Source organism: Amphiprion ocellaris, chromosome 5, assembly GCF_022539595.1.
Source record: "Amphiprion ocellaris isolate individual 3 ecotype Okinawa chromosome 5, ASM2253959v1, whole genome shotgun sequence".
Lineage (NCBI taxonomy): Eukaryota > Metazoa > Chordata > Actinopteri > Pomacentridae > Amphiprion > Amphiprion ocellaris.
The window spans coordinates 37,191,035-37,214,467 of record NC_072770.1 but is presented as its reverse complement, the minus strand read 5'-3'; the positions used below and the strand labels follow the sequence as shown (position 1 = coordinate 37,214,467).

General features: G+C 36.9%; 1 protein-coding gene across 1 annotated transcript in view; it reads left to right on the top strand.

Moving 5' to 3' along the window:
* Positions 1–7,626: 7,626 nt before the first annotated feature.
* The window catches only part of ippk (inositol 1,3,4,5,6-pentakisphosphate 2-kinase), a 28,656-nt gene continuing 12,849 nt past the window's right edge, over positions 7,627–23,433 (top strand). Inside the window, exons 1-7 of the mRNA XM_023298044.3 lie at positions 7,627–8,087; positions 12,930–12,989; positions 16,656–16,751; positions 18,274–18,340; positions 18,957–19,075; positions 21,039–21,128; positions 22,740–22,798. Coding sequence (XP_023153812.2) covers positions 8,007–8,087; positions 12,930–12,989; positions 16,656–16,751; positions 18,274–18,340; positions 18,957–19,075; positions 21,039–21,128; positions 22,740–22,798 — 572 coding nt within the window. The 5' untranslated portion in view covers positions 7,627–8,006. The remainder of the gene's footprint in view (positions 8,088–12,929; positions 12,990–16,655; positions 16,752–18,273; positions 18,341–18,956; positions 19,076–21,038; positions 21,129–22,739; positions 22,799–23,433) is intronic.

Here is a 23,433-nt window from a genome sequence, read left to right as displayed (position 1 = left end):
ACTTGCCAATTTGGATAACATCTGATTTTTTTAAGAAGCTTGAGACAATTGTTTTGGATTTTGTTTGGGGCTATAAAAAACATAGGCTTTCCAAAAAACATCTATATAGGTCGACTAAGGATGGTGGTCTTGGTCTTCCAGTATTTAGGGATTATTATTGGGCAGCAAATGCTAGGGCAATGGCATACTGGCAGTGGGGTTCTCCAGACCACCAATCACTGAATTCTGCCCCCCTCTGGCTAAAACTGGAGCTTGCATCTTTGGAAGAACTATACTCTTCCCTTTCCTCTTTACTTTTTACCAACCTTTCTTCTGGTATCAAATCAGTTAGTTGTAGTTTTGTTGTGAGAAATTCTCTTAAAATTCTCAACCAAATAAGAAATGTTTTTAAAACTCCTGGTATATCTGCTTATACTCCTGTCTGCCATAATCATGCTTTTGTTCCAGCATTGCTGGACAATACATTTTTTTGTGGTGTGCCAAAGGGCTGAGGTGTGTAGGGGATTTATATGTAGACAACAACTTTGCATCATTTCAGCAGTTAAGGTCCAAATATGATATACCTCATTCCGGGTTTTTTTCGTTATATGCAACTGAGGCACTTTGTGCGAGAAAACGTTCCTCACTTTGAGTCAAACTGTGAGAGACATGCCCTTTTTGAATTGTTTTCTCTTTTACCCAGCAGTAAGAAGCTCATCGCCAAATTTGTAAGATATTTTTCAGAAGACTCACTATCTGCTGATAGTATTAAGAAAGCATGGGAAAGAGAAACTGTTGTTCTTTCTGACCAACTGTGGAAAATTGCTTTTTCCCATATCCATAGCTGTTCAATAAATAGCGGACATAGGTTGATACAGTTTAAAGTAATTCATCGTTTTTATTATTCTAAAGACAAGCTTCATAAGTTCTACCCCCCTGTTTCTCTTAAATGTGATGAATGTAAAGTCAGTGATGGTACAATGTTGCATTTATTTTGGAATTGTCCGTTAATCTACCAGTTCTGGGTCAGAATTTCTGTTTTTTTCTCTGAGGTTTATAAGAGGAAACTCCCTCCTGACAGGGAGTTTGCTCTTTTTGGAGCCTCAGAGGATCCATCTGTGCTCCCTGCACTCATACAAGCAGCTCTCCTAATGGGCATGGTGCTAGCAAAACAAATTATTTTAAAAAACTGGAAAACACCAACTCCACCATGCTTCAAGAATTGGTTGTATGAATTGGTTTCAGTCATTCATTTAGAAAAACTGCGAAACAGCAGTCTTAAATTCCAACTCAAACTGGAGAAAACATGGGATCCCCTTCTGCAACACTTGGAATTATCCTAACCACATTTGTATTCTTGATTATTTTTCTTTTATTGCTCGCTTCTCTGTACAAAGATGTTTCAGGATTGACATGGAACGCTTATTGTATATTTGTTGTGTCCTTTGTCAAGAGTTATTATGAATTCCCCTTTTTTTAATCTGAACCTCTCCTCATCAGTCAGAAGTGAGTGTGTGTGTGTGTGTGTGTGTGTGTGTGTGTGTGTGTGTGTGTGTGTGTGTGTGTGTGTGTGTGTGTGTGTGTGTGTGTGTGTGTGTGTGTGTGTGTGTGTGTGTGTTCACGTGTGAGTAGGGTGATTTCTCCTGGGCTCCCTTGTGTTGCCCGTTGGCCCAAACCTCCACCAGAGAGCCTCCAGCTCTGATTAGTCCCCAAACCCTTCATTTAACAATCTCGTGTGAATGGTTGTTTGTTTTAAATTGGTTTTAAACTGAGTATTTTTGGTATTAAATAAAATTTGTATTCTTTTGCCTGCACTGGAATCATGTCTCCTGCCTCATCAGTGGAACGAACCTGAGTTGTCTTCTCGTTAGTGGTGGTTATAATTCCCTGGGTGAAAGTCCCAGGGTGGCGTTGTCTGGCTGGTGTCTACATTCAGTAATTGTAGCACGTTAGTTTATCCCTGACCCCTCCGCACGCCACACCAGGATGATTAACTAAATTCTTCTTCTTCTTCTTGTTATTAATAATAATATTGATTAAAATAGCAAGATACTCAAAGACGCTTAACAAAGTAGGGAGCGACACACAACATAATAATAACAATAAATAAATAGAATATAGTGGAGAACAGGGAACATGTCTGAGCTATAGGCAGTTTTGAAAAGATGTGTCTATGGATTTCTAGAATGTGGAGAGTGAGGAGGATTCTCTGGTGCTATAAAAATAAACAAGCTGTTCTGCGTTTTGTTTTTTTTACTGCTGTTTTTGCCTTTTTATGTGTATTTTTTTGTAGTTTGTGCTGACTAGGTTTACACACAAACTGATCTGATGCTGATTTACAGGAGAATTCATGTAAAAAATGAATAAAACAGAGATCACAGGTCGCCTCTATAGCATTTGAAAAGCTGAGCTGTTGTAATTAAATCTAGTGCTGCTAGTCTAGAAACCAAAGACCCGAGGGAGGACTTCAACAACTGATGGTCCTGATGGTGGGGAGGTTCTGCAGTGGTATTCATGTGTACACGGTGTATTCTAGATGACTGATGCAGTGCAGTGAGCATCCTGTGTGTACGTATGATTCTGCACATACCTTTCATAAGTTACCGTCGCTAGTTAACCACACAGCTGCTGAGAGGATAAAGTCTGTCAGGCTTCTTTTTGTTTCTGTATGTTTCTGTTGTCATGGGCAAAGTGCATCAGAGAGATGTATTATTTTACTGTCAGTGAGTTGCAGTGTGTTTCCTGTTTCTAGAGGCAATGAGGCAGAGGTTATTTATTTCACTGAAACTAGGTACATGCATTTTCACATAATTTTGGACTATTGCAGTATAAATACAACAACATATCAGTACTTGTTTATAACATTTGTATATATACACACATATTAAATATAATATGCATAAATGTAAAATATAGAACTTTTAGAACCTTGCTGTCTTGTGCAAAGTGGATAGTCAAACTGAATAAAAGCACAAATACATTTAAATACATGATTTCTATATCATTTAATTATAATTTTTTACTTTATTATTAGCACTATGAATAATAAAAGGCAGATTATGAATCAGCACCATGGAGCAAATTCATACCTATACAGTACATGTCTGGAAAAGCTATGAAATCTAAAAGCAAGGACTCCAGGAAGAGCAGCCACAGTTAAACAGTCCAGTGTCTAATGGTGACCTAGATTCAACTTAATCCTCCTGTTGTCCTCATTTACAGGCACCAAAAATATTGTTTCCTTGTCTGAAAAAAAAATCCCAAAATTCAGCAAAAAAAATCCTCACATTTCTGAAAATTTGCAAAACCTTCAGGATGAAAATTCCAATAATTCCTTAAAAGTTTCCCTTAAAAGTCTTTTTTTTTTTAATCCTCCACATTTGGCAAGAAAGTATTTTCAAAAAATTAGTAAAAATGTTCCTAAAAATATCTGAAGTGATGACATATATATCAGTAAAAGTTCTAATATTTTCTTTAAGAACTTTCAGAAAAAGAAATCGCTGGATTTTGGTTGATTTTTTTGGTGAATTTTCTTAAGAAACATTTTTAACATTAATTTTTACACAAAAAAATGTTCAAAGATTTCCCAAAAATGTTGAAAATGTGGACATCAGAAGTTTCACTGTGAAAATGTATTTTTTTCCTGCATTCTCAAACTTTAAAACGTGTCAATTTTCACCCGCAGGACGACACGAGGGTTGAAATATTTTCTTCCTATGTCCTAAATCAATGCACAGCTTGAATTATGGCTTTGTGGATGTAGGCTGTACCTCCACTCCTCCTTTATTCTCGTCCCTCCATTTTAGTTTTCAAATGAGCAACTAGTTGTGTTTAGTTCCAACAATCAGCCTTGGAGTCTCCTACAAACAGTCAGCAGGATGGCAGGTCAGTCAGACATTTTCAGTGTTAGTTATCTTTGCATCTTATCAGGATCACATAACACTTGTTTAATCAGCTACTATCTCTCCCATGCTCTTTTTAGTGTCTAAACTCTCAGATCAATACAGCCCACCTCCAGCGATATCATCATCATCATCATCATCATCATCATCATCATCATCATCATCATCATCATCATCATCATCATCATCATCAACAGAAGCTGTTCAATGAACCCATCAGGTCAAACATAGACTGTCCTCTAACAAAGATATGAGGGGTGGATGATGATGTGGTACGCTGTGATTCCATGTTACATTCTTCATGAATAAGGGTTGCTAGAATTCAGCCGGTTATGTTGTCAGGTACGTTTCTGTACGGCATTTCATATCGTGCTCCATGTGCCTCCTTTTAACTTTGAGCCCCTCCAAAGGTCCTACTGGAGACTGTGAACAAACTCATACATTCACCAGCAGTGACAAACTTTTTCCTTAACGTGACAGATAACGTTGCTCTGTTTTATTATGTTCATGTTTCTCTGTGTGTATGAAATGCAGATAGTGAGAAGATTTCAAAGAATTTAGTTCCAATGTAATATTTTTAGCTCATCTGTTGGATAAAAAGATGTTTAATTCGTTCTCTTGAAAGGTATCATTTCTGCCTCTCTTTTAAAGATAATGCCATCTTTCATTAATAAAAACACAAAATAAAACCTCAGAAGAACAAGTCCTTTAAATGTCAGAGTTCTTTAATAATTCTGTCTTAATGATCTTTGGTCTGGTTTCACCTCGTCTTTGTAGGTGTCCTCTCAGGCCTCCAGGGGGCGCTATAGACCAGACTCTAGTCTCCACTGATTCTGGTCTGAACTGTGGAGATTTTACTTTAAAACTCTGCAGTTTAGGTGACAAATGAAGCAAAGTTTGTCAAATAAATCCACCATAATATACAGCAGGCATCGCGAAATGGCGGAGTGATGCTTCTGTCCGGAACAATCCCTGATAAATTCACCAGAATACATTTTTATTGAGCATTTTTGCTGACGGGCGCTGTTACTCCAGTTAATACGGTAATAGCTCCTCTCAGTGCAGCCAATCCATATGGAATTATATTTGTGTCACGGCCACAGTTTTAAATAGCAGAGAGGAAGAGGCAGAGATGAAAGCATGACTTCCTCTAAAAGAAGCAAGGTTTATGAGGAGAACCGCTGTTTTAAAGATGAGTGGACGGAGGAATATTTGTTCATTCCTCTGTCTGGTGGACAGATAGATAGATAGATAGATAGATAGATAGATAGATAGATAGATAGATAGATAGATAGATAGATAGATAGATAGATAGATAGATAGATAAATAGATAAAGTTTTTGTGGACAGTGATATAAAGCTTTATAGATTATTTATGGCCCAAAATGGAAGTTACACCTCTTATTTCCAGGTGAGAACTTTTTGAAGTACCTTCGTAGATGACTTCCTTTATCCATTCTTCCATCCATTTTCTGGTCATCAGTCTATCACAGGGCTTCACATAGAGACAAACAATCACACTCACATTCACACCTACAGACAATTTAGAGTTACCAATTACCCTCAGCATGTTTTTGGACTGTGACAGGAAGCTGGAGAACCTGGAGAAAACCCACTCATGTACAGGGAGAACATGCAAACTCCATGTAGAAAGATTCCAGGAAGGCCGGGACGCAAACCGTGGATCTTCTAGCTGCAAGGCGAAAGTGCTAACCACCAAGCCACTGTGCAGCCCTGACATCCTTAATGTTCCTACATATTAAAGAGGTTCTACAACACCACTTATCAGGTACTTATGGTGCAGTGTTGAGGTTCCTTCCCAGACAGTTCCACCACACCTTGAATAATCCATCACCTGGCAGTTTCATAACCATGTTAAACCATCTTGTGTCAGTATCGGACAGGGAACCATGTGATTTGAAGTATTTTGTGGACAGAGATATATGGCTTTATAGGTTACAGCTATGCCACAAAATGGGAGTTACACCCCTAGTTTCTGGGTGAAGTACTGTCAAGCTTTTGGATTGTTTGAGTCTGTAATATTAGTTCTGATTCTTGTCATCATGTTAGAGGTATAGTAATGATAAATGCAATGATTTATCTTGCAATCTACAAGATGAGTTATAAATTATGTAACTTTTTTTGAGGTTGACGCCCTGCTGTCAGAAGATCGAAATCCCTTTTATTGACGCAGGAATTCTCACTGAAGTTTCCTTCCTTTCCCAACCCATTATTTGTAACATGTGCTGGCCTGTTTGTGTCCTTAAACAAGGACACCTCCACAGCGTTAAGTTCTGTCAGGGCTGAATTCCAGCCTTGAACTGACATCACCGCAGTCAAATAAAAGTCTGTTAACACTTCATCCAGCTGCTCTTCAGGTTTTAATGGTTCCATTTCACTAATAACATGTCGAAATAGCTGCATGTGACAGGGGTTCCTGCTGTGCAACATGAAAACTGTACAGTCGGTTTTTATGCCTTAGTGTTAGATACAATGGCAAATCCATTGTTTTTTCATGCAGCAGTTGTTTGACAGTGTGACCGTATTTTTTAATTTTATTTATGTTAACAAATGAAACAGAATTTTTAAAACTTACTTTTCTAATTTCACGTCTATTGTTTTGTTTCTCATTGTAAAACAAAAACATCAGTCAGATGTTTAACTCTCCTTTGACTTATCCACAACTTTGTGTTTGTCAGAAAAAATATCCAAACCCAAGCTAAAAATTATTATATTTTTTAAAAATCCTGTTATTCTACATGTATCATTCTTTCCTTTGATTTTTTTTGGTCAAACTGCAGGTTGTGTTCACACAGAGAAGATAGGACACAAGTATGGATACTAATTAAAAAGTTAAACAGTAAAATTTCTATTGTATGTAGACTCACCATTGTTCACCAGTATTTATAACACCTGTGGAGACCAGATTTTAAAAAAATTGTTTAATAAATAATGAATCTTTGTTTTTTATTTTGTTTTTCATTTCTGCTGTATGTCACCTTAAAAAAACCTTAATTAAATATATCCTTTATAAATAAGACACAAATACATGTTGGGGCAAGTTGATGTAATGAGTAATAGCTTAAAATCTTCTATTCATGCTAATAATCTTTAAGTAATTAAAAAATATTCTGGATGCATGGATAGACGTATTATCCTGGAGCAACAGCACCTCGAAGCATTCCCCTCTGTTTTTTCTTTGATTGCTTCAAATTTTGGACTTTCTGGAAATGGTGCTATAAAACTTTATGACATAGGTATGCCCTAAAATGGCAGTTACACCTCTTATTTCTGGGTGAGGCAGACAACTTTTTTAAGTACCCACATATTTTGGGATTTTTTGAGCCTGAAATATTCTTCTTCTTGATACACATCGCCATACGGAAACATAAGGCAGTATATTACATTAATCAATTAAAGAAATGTTTATTATTCTTTTGTCAGACTTTATTTTCAACATTAACACTTTCTTTGTCATTTTTCATATCTAATTTAATAAATATAAATTATTATGTTAAGTCAGAGGGGGGTCTACAACACCACTTATCAGGTACTTATGGTGCAATATTGAGGTTCCTTCCCACAGTTTCAGCACACCTTGAGTCCTACCCCACCTGTCTATTTCGTAACTATTCACATCTGGAGGTATGTCAGCTTGTGTCAGTAACAGGCTGTGAGCCATGTGATTTAGAGGTGTGGGTTAGAATAAATACCTGCGACCCACTAGACAGTTAGAAGTGAGTCTTTGATGAAGGTCTTCGAGAACCAGATCCAGAAGTCCAGGTGCCTTCTGGTGAACTTCACCGTGATTTTTTCTAAATCAAGATTTTATTCCTAAGTATATAGATTTTCTCCCGTTTTTGCTCAGTAAATATTAGTGTCCGTTTCATTGGACTTTTATTTTGAAGAAGTAGCATTGCGGAAGGCGGATTTGACGCCCGAGCGGCAGGAGAAGCGGCAGAGGCAGAGCTAGCAGCGGCGGCAGCAGTTCAGTCTGTCCCGCTGTAGTTCTCCTAAATTCCTGCTAACGGCCGGCAGCTCCGGTCGCCGCACTTGTATGTAGCCGTGCCGTTGCGTGTCGCTTTGTGGCCGTTGACGGGAGCTCAGCTAGTCGCTGCCGGTGTGATGGAAGTGGACAAAATGGACGAAAACGACTGGAAGTACCACGGAGAGGGGAACAAGAGCCTGGTGGTCTCTCACGTACAGGTGAGTCAGCTAGCCTAGCGCGGAGCTAAACCCCAAGTTCTGCTGGAGCCCGAGGGGGGAGTGTGAGTTCAGCCCTGCGCGCCTCAGGCTCCACACTTTCCAGCCGTTACATCAGCTTCGACTCGGTGCCGCTGGCGGTTAAAACTTCGTTGTAAACGTTTGGAAAGCGAGGAGTGAAATGTCAACTGTCAGGACTGTGTTTATCACCGTTAGCCTGTGTGGGCTAGCCTAGCCGGCTTAGCCAACTGCTAGCTGCTCGGATGAGTCAAAGCAATGAAAAATGATTATTTCACGGGGACAGAGTCGCGTAAAATCCGAGTGATTATCAGAAATTAAGCGTAGATTCACGTCCTGTCAGAGTCATGTATTGACTTTGTCGTTTTCGGACAGAAATGACAGAAAGCTCCGGTGCTAACTTAGCCGCTAGCAGCTTCCCCCGATTGCCCACCCGGCAGCTGCTCAACCAGACGCGGCCGCAGAAACACTTTAGTGGGCGGGCTGCTGGTTAGTCTTAGCCGAACATGAAGCCGGTGGGCTGAGTTCATTTCCACGCAGGTAGAGTGACCAGGGCTAGGTGATGCGTTCAGGGACGTGCTCCTCTGTGGGGAAAAGCCTCATCCACTTGACCGGTCCGATCATGTTGTTGTTGAGCAACCGTTGATGTGTCATGAGGTCATGAATCAATGCTGAGTGTCGAAACGAGCTGACGAGCTTCACTGGGATTTATAAAGTTAACAAAAAGACAATAACGGACTGTTTTGGAATGAGCAGCACTAGTTACTCAAGTTTTTGTCATGTAGTTTGAGAAATGACAGGACTCACACCACACCTGAGGTTCAGCTTGGCTTTTTACAGCTCATTCCTTTAAAAGCGTAAAGTGTCAGAGCTGAACTAAACACAGTCCAGACTCCAGAATGGGTCAAATGATGTTTCAACGACCTCGCCCAGTAAAATCTGTTTTTTTCCCACATAACCGTATGGTGTAAGCAAACATCTCCACCTAGAAACTGCAGTTTTCTCATATGACAGTATTACAAACGTGTTTTTTAGACAAACCAGTCCTGTCTTCTTGCATAATGGGACGTTCAGTTAGATAGATAGATCTTGAGAAAACAGCATAAAGTGCCTACAATGCGTAGAATGATGTGTAAAATGAGAGTGCAGAATGCAACAAATAGCGTATTACGTCGTACAAAAGATGCCATGTGAAAATAGAAACCAATAATAACGAGTATAAAAACTAATTTGTCTATTGATTAATCTGTCGGATGTTTTTTATGGATTATTCAATTAATTGAAAAACACCATTTTCCTCGAAAAAAGCAAAATGACCATTTTGTCTGAGGTGTTTTTAACGTGACAAACTGTATGTCGTTGTACAATAATGGATGCAAAACTGTATATTTAAACATAATGGCTCCACAGGAAATCACTCTTAACAGATACAAATTTCAGTCTGTATATTAAATGTAAGTCACGTTAATATTTTACAGCTCACAGCAGCTAAATCATCTTTTTTTGTTGTTTTCTGACTTTGGTAGCAGCTTTAAAAGTCTTTAATCCTGTGTAAATACAGATAAATTCTCGTTTTTAGTTCCTGTGTTTGCTGAGTTTGTCAGATGACGTTCTAAAATCAGGGTTTTTCTGCTGTGTGACAACAGAAACAGAAGTATGTAAATGAGCACCGGCTCACTGTGAATTTGACTATTAGAATCATGTGAGCAGAGATGTAAAGTGCTTCCTGTGTTTTCCCGTTAAGTGCTGCTGCTGCTGTGGTATTACATAAAACTGTAAAAACTGCCTTTTTGCTCTGTGATAATCTGAAGCCTGAAATCTTTTACACTTTGACATCTGTCTGAGTTGGACTTTGTGATTGGGATTGTTTCGTGTAGCGCAGTTGTACCGCGTTTACAACAATGTACAGTTACAGATATGTCATTTTAAAGCAGGGCAGGGTTATTTTCATGGAAATAATAGCTTATAAATAGGTCATTTTGATGCAAAAACACACTTTCTTCTACATTTGTGCTTGTATTACGAACTGAAATGTGTAACAGGTCAGATTTGACTGAAGTTTTGTTTGTTGCTTCCAGCTGCTTAGGACTATTTCCTCGGACTTTATTAAATACCTGCAGCATCAGGCAGCAGCAGGATCCATCTGAGCATCTCCAAAGCAGGTGGAACAACAAAATAACTTTATTAATTACTCATAATTTTAAATAATCTTCAATGAGTGGTCACACACACAGTCATAGTTTATCAGCTGTACTTAAGTCGTTCTTAAATGTGGGATTTAGATTTAGTCTTTAGCTCATTAGTGCATTATTATGACTTATGCGTCACTTGATGTTTTGTCCACTGTTGTCTGAACGAAGCTGTGAATAATATTAAAGTGACGGCATTCTGTCTGAATGTCATGATTTTAACAGCTCGATGAAGCAAGTCAGATGCTCCCTAAATGCCTCAGATGCGGACTATTAGCAGACAAAACTTTGGGAATTTACAGATATTCCTTAAATCCCTCAAATATGGACTCTATTTAGACACTACACTTTACAAATTTTCCCGAAACGACTCAGTTGTGGATTCTCATAGATGCTACATTTTACACGTTCCTTTAACGCTTCAGATGATGACTCTCAGTAGATGTTAGAATTTACAGATGTTCCTTAAACGCCTTAGATGCTACTATCAGCAGACAAAAATATGGAAATTTGCAGACGTTCCCTAAATGCCTCAGATGTGGAGTCTCATTGAACTGTAGAATTTACAGATGTTCCCTAAATGTGTTATATGTGGACGCTCATTGACGTTACAGTTTACAGATGTTACAGTAATTTGGGAATTTACAGATGTTCCTTGAATGCCTCAGATGTGTACCGTTTTTGTTACTACAATGTACCAATGTTCCCTAATAGCCTCAGACGTGGACTATCAGTAGACGCTACAGTTTGAACATGTTCCCTTAGTGCATCAAATGTGGATGCACATTAGATGCTACAATGTACAGATGTTCCCTAAACGCCTCAGTTGTGGATTCCCATTGAACTGTAGAGTTTACAGATGTTCACTAAACGTGTTCCAGCAGTAATGTTACATCTGAAAGGGGCTTCTGTCTCACTCCCCTCTTACATAATCACTCCTGTTGAGGGTCGGGTGGGAATGAAAACACACACCGGTCATTGTTAGTCAGCTTATGATGCTGAATGTCCCTGAACCGTGCAGTGGATTTGTCTGCACTTCATTTCTAATCTGGTTTCTTGAACTTCACGGAAATAGGAAGAAGTCTGGTTTCTGTATTTAGAGTACTGGCCTGGAGGAAACTGGTTTCCTCAGCTGGATTTGTCCCTCAGTTATCCGTGCACTCGGGTTTATAATCAGTGTTTTCTGTAAACATGTTGGACAAAGAGCTCAGACAGGGAACGTCTCACTATGACTCCAAAGTAACAGGATTAAACAAGAGCTCTTGCTAATAACGAAACTGGTAGTACATCACCTATAAACGGCTGGTATAGTTGGTTTCTATGTGATCGATCTTTAACCCTCTCAGCAGTTTATGGGCGATTCTTGGCACCTGTCACATTTTTTAATCACTATGGGTTCATTTTTCACTGCAATATAACTGCACAACCGGAGAGAAAACTCAGAAATGTTTCGTAAAATGTTAAATATGTTTGATTTATTTTTTAACTTTAAAAGAAAACAAAATCAACATGTTCCCCAGTGTCCACGGGAGTTATAAAAACTGAAGGAAAAATATAGAGATTTAATTATTTACATCTTTAATGTGTTTTCATACTAGTCTCCTCTCTTCTCTGGGTAATCACTGCCTGCAATTCACCCGAAACTAATCTGAATTTTTGTTATATGACTGTTGGTTGCGACTGAGTGACGAATGACTTTCAGATTGCGCAGGTGATCTCGGAATCTAGTTGGATCATGTGGTTTATGTTTAGGTTTTACTGTGATTTTGAGGAAATTATGCAGTTTTAAACTTAGATCTTGATCATTTTCTGATAGAACAACACGTCACAGATGAGTTGTTCGAGGACTGTCCTAAGTAAGAAAGTAGAATATCCGATGATTCAGTTTTTACAGTTTCTGGTCCTGAGAAATGGTCAGTTTTTGGGTATAAAAGGATGAAAGAATGATTGTCTTTTTTTACTGCTGCATCTGTGTAAAAACAGCATCACCAGTGGACTTAAAATAATCCCAATTGTTCCCTAAAGGACTTGTTGTGGACTTTAATTAGACACGACCAGATGTTCCCTAAACACATCAGATGCAGACTCTTGTTAGAAGCTATAATTTCCAGATGTTCCTTAAACGCCTCAGATATGGACTCTTGTACAGAAATGGCGTCAACAGTGGGCTTAAAATAATCTGAGTACTTGTCAAAATTTAGTTTTGGTTCTAAGAAAGATCTGATTTCTGAGTTTCTACGTTTAAATGTGGCTCTCAGCAGATTATTAATGCAGTAAATGCTGGTGTGTAATCTGATTTTGCTGAATAATATGGTTCTTTTTGTGTGTCTGTTGACTGCTGATAAAATGTCCTGATGTGGGTTACGTGAACATTATATCTGCTGTTCTTCACTTACAGCCGGGGGCTAAATGAGTTCTTATTGCTGTTTATTGGAACAGTTTCTGTGCGTTATTGTGCTGAATGTTCTTTAGGCAAAGGCACTAGTCTGAACTCGCATTCAGACGGAAATGTTTGGAGCTTACCGTTCTTTGTTAGCCTGACACACCCCAGGCTTTGTAGCCGGTGTTCCTGTTGCTCTGTGGGAGAACTGCATCTGCTGGAGATGTTCCTAACTGAGCTCCTCTTCTGTCCTTGCAGCTTTCCAGAGTTCTACGCCTCCTCAAGTATCCAGCAGAGGATTCTGAAAACCCGCCACAGGTAAATATCAGTGTCTGGCGCCGAGTAAATAACTGATGCAGATTATATCACATGTAATTGGAAGGTTTACGTGTCATTGGTTAGATTTTATTTGTAGTAATGTGCATGTGTGCAATCTTTCTTTTTAAATTGTTTTTATGTAAACACAACCTGCAGTTCAGCCGGAAACTCTCAAAATTTTTGTGCAGAAATTGTAGTTTTTTGTTTTTTAACTAATCAGAGATATGGATGTTCCCTAAATGCCTCAGATGTGGACTCTTATTAGACGGTACAATTTACAGATGTTTTCTAAACGCCTCAGATATGGTCTATCAGCAGACAAAATTTTGGAATTTGCAGATGTTCCCTAAATGCCTCTGATTGAGACTTGGTAGAAGCTACAATTCACAGGTGTTCCCTAAATGCGCCAGATGCGGGCTCTCATCAGATGCTACAATTTACACATTATCCCTAAATGCCTCAGAGGCGGACTATGGGCAGACGAAAATTTATAATTTACAGATGGTCCCAAAATGCCTCAGATGTGGACTCTCATTGAGCGCTAAGTTTTTACACATGTTCCCTAAACGCCTCAGATCCAAACTATCAGCACATAAAAATTTAGGAATTTACAGATGTTCCCTAAATGCCTCCGATGGAGACTTGGTAGAAGCTGCAATTTACAGATGTTCCCTAAATGGGCCGGATACGGACCCTCATCAGACGCTACAATTTGCACGTTCCCTAAATGCCTCAGATGTGGACTCATGTTAGACGCTGCAGTTTACAGATGTTCCCTAAACACCTCAGATGGGAACTGCTGGTAGATGCTACAGTTTACAGATGTTCCCTAAATGCCTCCGTTGTAGACTCTCATTAGAAGCTACAATTTACAGATGTTCCCTAAACGCCTCAGATGCAGACTGTTGGTTGAAGCTACATTTACAGATGTTACCTACATGCCTCAGATATGGAGTCTCATTAGACGCTACGGTTTACAGATGTTCTCTAAACACATCAGATGCCGACTGTTGTTACACATGCAACCAAAATTCTGTCAAGTACAACTGGGCTGACAGGTCTGTAGATAAAATCACAAAAAACCGAAATAAATCTGATATTCCGATGCTTTATTTCGCTCTTCTCGCTACGTGTGAATAACTGTAACTACCTTTATTTGGGGTTGACACAGTTCAATGTTACCGACTACTAAAGAAAACCAGGTTTCTTATTTCTATGAAGTTTGAGAAACCAGATTACATGAGGAATTCAGTACGTAAGTGGAGGATGCTAATTACAATTAATAACGGTGCCTTTACCGGAGCATTAAATATGTAAACACGTGGTGTCCTTATGTGACACCTGAAGGCCCAGGTTAGACCAGGTGTTTAGTCAACAACCCTCAGCTCTCACCCAGGTTGATAGATCCATAACTGGGCTGTGAGTTAACCTCCAGTTGGTAGCTGGTTATCATTAGCATCGGTAGCAGCAGCTGCTTTTACATACAGATAACATCCCAGTCAGATAATCGACGTCCCTGATCCAGATGTAAACCAAAGTGAAGCCCCACCTGACCCTAAGATGCAAATATCCTGTCAGCCGCTATCACTCTGAGGATGTTTTAATACCAGTACACAATAATATAGTACGACAGCTGAACCCGACTTCTCTCTGGTGCAGTTCAAATATTATTTGTCAAGACAGAAGGAGGTAAAAAGATAGTTTGCTTTAGTTCTGTGCTGTTGGAGGTCCTCATGTACAAACCAGTCTTACCTGCTTTGCTGCAGGCTTGTGTCGTCTCTGTTTGTTCATGTCTTCCTTACTTTGCTACGGAGTTTTGCGACATATTAAGGTGTTTGTGTCAGAAATAAAAGTAAAATCTGAGCTGCTGCCAAGAGAAATGATTCCTCCTAGTGTCACTTGTTTCCTCAGTAGATAAAAATCCTGAAAAAACTAAAATCGAGTGGCTAATTAACGACTTCTGTTGTTGGAAAAAGTCACCTTAAGATAATATTAAATGAGACACAGGTTAATAGTTTAGTTAATAGTAAAATCACAGGTTTTATCGGGTCTAAAAGGACAAAGTTGCGTTCTAAATAAAGTATAAATAACTTATGTAAACACTGATCCACCTTTTTGGCTCGTCCTCAGATACCTTAACTGTCAATAACCATCAACACCGAATCATTAAGTCAACTACAGATGTGGTTTTTACTCTAAAAGTTTGGTGTAGTTTTACCTGTAAACCCAAACCCTCTGAGCTGGAAAATATAGCAAAATTACACCATTTATCAGAGTAAGAAGCTGTAAATATGGCTAGAGTTGTCAGATTTTCAACTTGGCAAATGCCCTTAAACCTCAATCCTGTCCGACTTTCAATTTCATCTGGAAAAAACAACCAAATCTAAGCTTAAAATCCTGACATTTAATCAAAAATCACTTTAATCTACACGTCTCAGTAACCGGATTCTGTCAAAATCAAAAAAAACGACCAAGTAGTTTTTACAGCTATATCTGAAAATTGGGTGATTTCAACTGCAGGTTGTGTTTCCACCGAGCAGAGAGGAGACAAATGAGAGAGATCGGTGGGAAAATAAAAGATACTGGATCAATAAAGTAAATGCAGCATGGCTCAGAAACAGTGAACAGAGGAGCAGGTTGTTGGAGATACTTTCAGCATGGTGAAACATCTTTCTACTGCTGATGTGTGATGAGTAAAGGGAAATATATGAAATAAAATGACTCACATTGTTCATAATAACTCTAAAATGTCATTTCAAACTAATTTTTAGCCATCTTGAACTACTTTGAAGTAATTTTGGACAATTCTTCAGTGAGTTTAAACAAGTTTTAAATCATTTTAGACACATTTTTTATTACTTTTGACCAGTTTTAAGTTATTTTGGACAACCTTTTTAGTAATTTTGAGGATGTTTCAAATCATTTGTTGGAAGATACATTCAGCACGGTGAAATATCTTTCTACACATGATGAGCAGAGTAGAGAGAAAAAGTTTGTAGAGGAAACATGTAAACAGGTAAATATCTATAATATGTGGAGCCTGCATTGTTTCCAGTGTTGGTAACACCTGTGGAAACAATTGGACTCAAAAATATCCAAAAAATTACCAATTTCAACAAATTCTGAATCATTTTGGAGACGTTTCAAGTCAGATTGAGAGTTATCAAGTTATTTTAAGAAAAATTTTTCAGTTAATTTGGACACTTAAGTTATTTTGGACAGATTGTGAGTCATTTTAGAAATATTTTAAGTAATTCTGGAAATTTTATGTTACTTTAGATAAATAATTGTGGTCAATTTTAGACTGAGGAAAACTAAACCTACTCGATCAATAAAATAGCGTTTTTGTTCTGTGCTTTCATAGCAGTTTGCATCTGATGAATTGAAGTGAAATTATTGAACATTCTAACAGTTTTGCTATTGCTTGTCTGTCGGTGGTTCATATCAATAATGTTTAACAGCTCAGGTTCAGCTGTTTTTCATGGGTGTAGAAAAGAAGACGTTTCTCTTCTTAATCCTTTTTTAAAAAGCTCTGAGCATTCAAATGTTTGTTCAACACCTGTCTGTAAGCATCAGACCTGCTGAAACTTTATGACACTCTTGAGTCTCTGTAAATTCAGATAAGACAAATAACTCTCTGTTTATGTCTTTTTTTTTGTCCTCCAGACTGCAGAACAGGCCTTCAGGCAGATCCAGAACATCGTGGACTTCAGCTCCAATGTCATGAGCAGCCTGCTGGGGGAGAAGTTCATCCACAGCGGGGTCAGTTTACGTTTCTTATCTCATCTTAAATTAAGGATAAAACACCCAGTGGGCCCTGCAGATGTAATGTTACACTCATTTAAAGAGTGAAAACTGATGGTTTTACTCTTGACCAATCTGGAGCCTAAATTACCCAGAATGCAACACGGCTGCTCCTGTTTGTTGTCGTGACCCCAATCAAATGTCTAATTAGGTCATTTATCCTCCCTTTGGTTTCAGGCAACGTTTTTTATATTTGCGTTTTCTGTGAACACATTCAGCTGAAACTCTAATTGAGTTACAACCATCAAGTAGAGTCACACATTTCAGACATTTTTGAAAACCAGAATTTCCATTGTGGCGTAAGATCCGACGGCTTAAGTTCAGTTCGCCAAAACAAATACGAGTGTTAGTTACAGTTCAGTGTAGGACACAGAACAATTGAGGTTTGTTGTGTGAATTTTGTTAAAAGACAGCGACTACTAGTAAACCACCATTTTTACTACATCCATCAAATATCTTTCTGGTGACTATGAGCCCTAAACCAAAACTAGTGCAAAAAATTATGTGTGATTGTTAAAAATGTGAAACTTTCTCAGTTTTTAGAGAAATATGAGTGTCTTCTGGAAACACCAAATCCTTTCAGAGCTGCGTAATGAACCAGAAAACAGAAAAGACAGATAACAGAGAGCTCCAGTGTTGATGTCTGGAGGGTTTTTAACACGAGCAACGTTTCCGTGGTCACATGGTGACTAATTTTAGACTGAACATCTGAATTTATCTGCTTCTTCTGGAACTCAGAAATCACACAGTTGTCATTAAAATACATTAAATCAGTGTTTGGTGCCAAAATCCTCACTGTGATTGTTAAATTCTGTAGTAGTTAAATTAATTACAAACTGTTGTTATAATTGAAATTCAGTTTGAGTAATTTTTTTACTCGACTATTCTCTCCCCTCCCCCCGTCGGACGTTACCGAGTGGATGGAATATTCAGATATTCGTCATTAATAGGGCCCGAATATCCGGAGCCCAGAAACTGCCCTACTGATTTTTATTTTGAATTCAAGAGAAACTACTTAAATCTATATTTCTGGGCTTTTGTTGGGCAACAATAATCATTATTTCCATCTTAAAACCCAAGGTGACATCTTTAAAAAGACTTCTTTTGTTGGCCCTCCAGTTAACCATCTAGAGCTGCAACAACTAGCTGATTGGTTGTTGACTAATAAATGAACCGCCAGCTTTTTTGGCAGTTGATTATTTATTTTGAGTAATAGTTTAAGAAAAACTATCTAAATTGCTTCTTAAATGTGAATATTTTCTGGTTTCTTTCCTCCTCTGTGACAGAAAACCGACATTTGTCATCTTTGAGAAACACTCCTCTGCATTTTTAACCATTTAGAGACCAAACTACTGATTGATCCAGAAAATATTTGACACGATTAGTCAACAGTGGAAAGAAGTTGTTAATAATAGTCCTAATTAAAAACCAGCTAAGCACAAACTTTTCACAAACCAAACTAACTTCATTTTCTCCACAGGAAGTGGTCAAACTCCCTCTGGAGTTTGTGCGACAACTTTCAATCAAAGTTCAGCATCAAAGACCAGGTAAGACCGAAACATTCGCCAATTATTTCCTTTCATTCTTCTGGAACATCTTATTACAAAACATGGAAACAGCTCACAAACATCTGTCTGAAGGGAACAACATCATCCTGTGAATATTTTACGTGTTCGTAATACGATGTTTTAAGACCGAAGAATTTTATTCCAGTCAGTGCCGACAGATACCGATAGGTCCAGGCGGAAAAAGGATTTCACCACTTTATATTATTCATTACAGTAATTTTAATTTTTCTACAATCACTAAAATATCACACAAGTACATACGTTTACGCATAAAAAATAAATAAGGATAAATAAATAATCTTACTTTCACATGTTAAATACAAGAAAAAAACAATACACTTGGAGTTTGTTCATGCAAACAAACTTTATGTTGTTGTTTTGTTGTTGGTTTTTGTCTGATGCATTTAAGTCAAATTAGAGCCGTAAAAGTTTTATTTTTTAAACAAGCAGCAGAGAAACTTTAAATACATAAATATTAATTTCTGTGTCCAGTCTGTAGCTCGTCAGAAAGCACTTTTACTGATTGTTTCTTGTTGAAATAAAGATCTTTGGCTTCATTAATGAACTAAAAATGTTTTGTTTTTGTGTTTTCCAGTGTGGAGATGTGATAAAGTGATGGACATCTACAGCGGCTGTGCTCTCTGTCTGCCAAACCTGACGTCTCCAGGCCTCCACCAGCAAACACACACTCCACCACTCTGCATCGAGATCAAGGTACACACACACACACACACACACACACACACACACACACACACACACACACACACACACACACACACACACACACACACACACACACACTGAACTGTGCTTCTCCTTTTAAGGCTAAACTTGTGTTTTTCCCAGTGGAGGTGCTGACATTTTCATAAAAGAGTGGAAAACATTTAATCCTAATAAGGAAATACATCCAGAACAACAAAACATTAAATTTAGTCGTTATTTTAAAGTTAAAAGGAGAAATTTTAGTCTGAGCTCATAAAAAATAAACCAGATGTTCTCCTTTAAAGCGATTTTCAAACAGAATCTCTGCAAAATCTTAATGAAGTGTCAGAAAAATGGAAACATATTCACTGAAAAATGTCGGGAAGTTTCCATTTGATTATTAGTTTTTCAGTGCCTTTTATTTTGTGATTCTATTTGTTTTTAGTGCTTTTATTATGTATCTGATTTTATTTGTTTTTAGTGGTTTGATTGTGTATTTTTATATTTTATTTGTTTTTATTTTATTTGCCTTGTTCTATGTACATGTATGTACAGCACTTTGGTTCAATCGTGGTTGTTAAAAGTTCTATACAAATAAAGCTGGATTGGATTTGATGGTTTAAATATTTAAAATTTTTCTTTAATCTTTCTCAGATTAATATAAATCAAATTACCCAGAAAAATCTTAATTCCTACTCTAAAAAGCCCAGTGAATTAATCCAAAAATATAAATATTATTTCATAAAAAATAATATTAAAATATTCAATATTCAATATTTGGTTATTAAATTAACTAAAAAAAGTCTCTGCAAATTTCCAGTGATATATTAAAAAAATATCTAAACATCTCAATTAAATTATCTGAAAATCTCCGAATTTTTTTTATAATCACAGAAAAATCTCAGAAAAATAATCATAAAATATCAAAAAAAAAAAGTGAATTCAAGAGAAACTACTGAAATCTATATTTTTGGGCCTTAGTTCGTCAACAATAATTATTATTTCCATTTTCAATTAAAAAAAAAAAAAAAAAAAAGTAATGAATCTATCTAAAAAATCTCAGAAAACCCTTCTGGAAAGATAGAAACACTATCACAAAAAATATTATTGACATACCCAAAAAAACTTTAAGAAACTGTCTTTGAAAATGAAATATAAATAAAGATATATTTTTACAAAAAAATATTATTGAAATATTCCAAAAAAATCTTCATTTATTTCTTCATCTAAAGGCTTTGAAAAATATATTATTTATACATATTCAGTGAAGAATCTCACAAAAATATTAATGAAATATCCAGACCAAATCTCCAAAAAAAATCTCAGCAAACTCTTCATAAAATGTCTGGAAAAATAGGAATACTATCACAGAAATAAATCCTGAAAATATTATTGACATACCCCAAAAAACTTTAGTAAACTATCTTCAAAAATACTTAAAAAATAGAGATATATTTTTAGAAAATATTTATGAAATATTCCAAAAAAAATCTTAATTTATTGAAAATATATTATATACATTATATATAGATATTCTCTGAAGAATTTCACAAAAATATCAATGAAATATCCTGAACAAATCTCAAACTGTCTAAAAAAGTCTCATCAAAATCCTAATAAAGTGTTTTTTAAATAGAATATTACCCTCAATATTTACACAAAAACAAAATTTCTCAATAACTTGATTAAATGAGGCAGAAAGAGTAAACTGGATGAGGTTCCGGCTGGGAGTTTGCTGAATAATAAAGAAGGATTTAAGGGTTTTGTTCAGGATTAATAAAGTTATTTTTAAAATTGTATTAAAATCAGACATAAGGCCTCTCATTGAGGTAGATGTGGACTCCGTTCATATAAAAACAGTAAACAGCCGATGCTCTGCGACTCTTTTCTGAATCTTTTCTCAGCTCTATCATCACAAACAGAACTAAAATAACAAACCACATGACTGACTGTTCCTCTGCTGTGTTTCCAGCCTAAATGTGGCTTCTTGCCGTCCCCCAAACACGTCAGCAAAGACATCAAGACCAAAGTGTGTCGCTTCTGCATGCATCAACACTACAAGGTAACTACACACAGGAAGTACACAGGACTACTGCAGTATTGGTGCTGAACAGTGTGTACTGATACTGATCTGGATTCATCCAAGCATGTGGTTCGTCCACTTCAGTCTGCTGGAGGCGTTTCTCTGCTTCGTTACAACAGAGAGTTTAGAGGGTTTACAGTCAAGTTAGTAGGAAAAAACATTTATTTACTCTGTGACTCTTAGTTTGGCAGAAAAACACAGATTTACTAAACTACTCCTACTTAAGTAAATCTGTGTTGACTAAAGTTTTAGTGACTTCTCTGTGATAGCAGAGAGGGAAAAAAATGTAAAAAAAACCCAACATATATAGCTTTTTTTGGAAGCATTTACATAAATAGTAAATGGTCTGTATTTATATAGCGCTTTACTATACCGGAAACGAAGCGCTTTACATTATACATCACATTCACCCATTCACACACTGATGGCGGAAGCTGCCATGCAAGGCGCTAACCAGGAGCCATCAGGAGCAGTTAGGGGTTTGGTGTCTCGCTCAGGGACACCTGGACATGAGCTCTCCAGACGAGGATCAAACCGGTAACCCTCCAGTTACAAGACGGCCACTCTACCCACTGAGTCATGCCGCCCCTCCACTGACTTTTTCAACAGAACCGTTTTGCCTTTTTTTTTTTTTTTTTTTATGTTTCATGTATGGATTTTTTTTTTTGCATCTTGTTAAAAGCTTACTTACCTCATTGCGATTTGTTTGAAATTACCCACTGTTGAATACTGATATGTGAATCTGGCTTCATAGTTTAGTAAAGAAATAAATTAAGTAAAAATAATTTGTTTATCTAGATGATGTGTATATATATATATATATATATATATATATATATATATATATATATATATATATATATATATATATATATATACACATATATATATAGCATCTAGATAAACAAATTTTTTAGTTTTTTTTTAGAATATTTCATTAATATTTTCTAATCATATATATAATTTATTCTTTTTTTTCCCCTTTTTTCTTTTCTTTATCTCTAGTGTTTACATGAAGAAATAAATTATGTTTTTTAAAGATATTGTTAATTAATATAAAGAAAACTTTAATAAACTATCTTCAAAAATGTCTAGAAAATAGAGTTTTGTTTTTTATTTATGGAGTGAGGGAGACAGAGAAGTTTATCGCAGCACTTTTATCTGCAATGAGAGATTCTGTGCTCGTCATTATTCTCAGATTAATGTGACCTGAAACGTTTATTTAATCACGGATAATAAAACAATCAAGAGCAACGATCTCCTTCATAAGAATTCCCTGCAAATACAGAATAATAACAACAATCCACATTTAAAAAGTGCAGAAAAAACGTGTGCTTTGCACAAAGACAAAGCAGGAAAACAGCAGCGTTTGTTGCACAAAATGAAAAAAAAAGAGAAGCTTAAAAAAATTGCACAACTTCAGGAACTTATTCCACCCAGCAGTCTTTTTTAGTTCATGAGTGAAATATTCACAAAAATGTAGTCCTCTGCTCAGTTTTAGCAGTTTCACAAAATGAAAATTGTCCAGAAAATCTCTCAGTAGAAGCAACAGAACAGGAAAAGTTTCTGACATTTAATTTCTGTGTCCAGGTGGCCAATGGGAAGTGGAAGAGACGCAGCCTGTACTGTCCTCTGGATCTGTTCTCAGGGTGAGTTTACTGTTGCAAAGAACGATGGATTTAACAAAAAATTGCGATTTAAAAGGAGGACAAAAAACTTCTGTGCCCCCAGTAACTTTGTGAAAAACTTTGTTGTTTTTCACAGTAAAGATCAGGGGTGTCAAACTCATTCTAGTCCAGGGGCCACATTCAGTCCAATTTGATCTCCAGTGGTCCGGACCAGTAAAATCACAGCATAATAACCTATAAATAAGCACAACCCTGTTTCCCTTTGTTTAGTCCAAAAAAGTACATTGTGAAAATGATCACATTTAATGAATTATGAACAACCTGAAATTTCTTCAGAAAAAAAACTTCAATTTCAACAACATTCAGCCTCAGTTTATCATTTACACATTAAAACTTCCAGATCACAGTTTATCTACAAAGGAACACAACATTTATTCCCAGGTGTCTGGAACTGATTGATCTAGTATTTTACTTTATGATCAAAACAACTTGTCAAGATGTAGAATTTATTTTAAATTTACAGTTTTACAAATTTACAATTTACAGTTAATGTCATCTCTAAAGTTGTCCGACGGGCCGAAATAGACCATCTGGTGGCCAGTTTTGGCCCACGGGCCGCATGTTTGACATCCCTGGTAAAAATAATCATAGTAAGT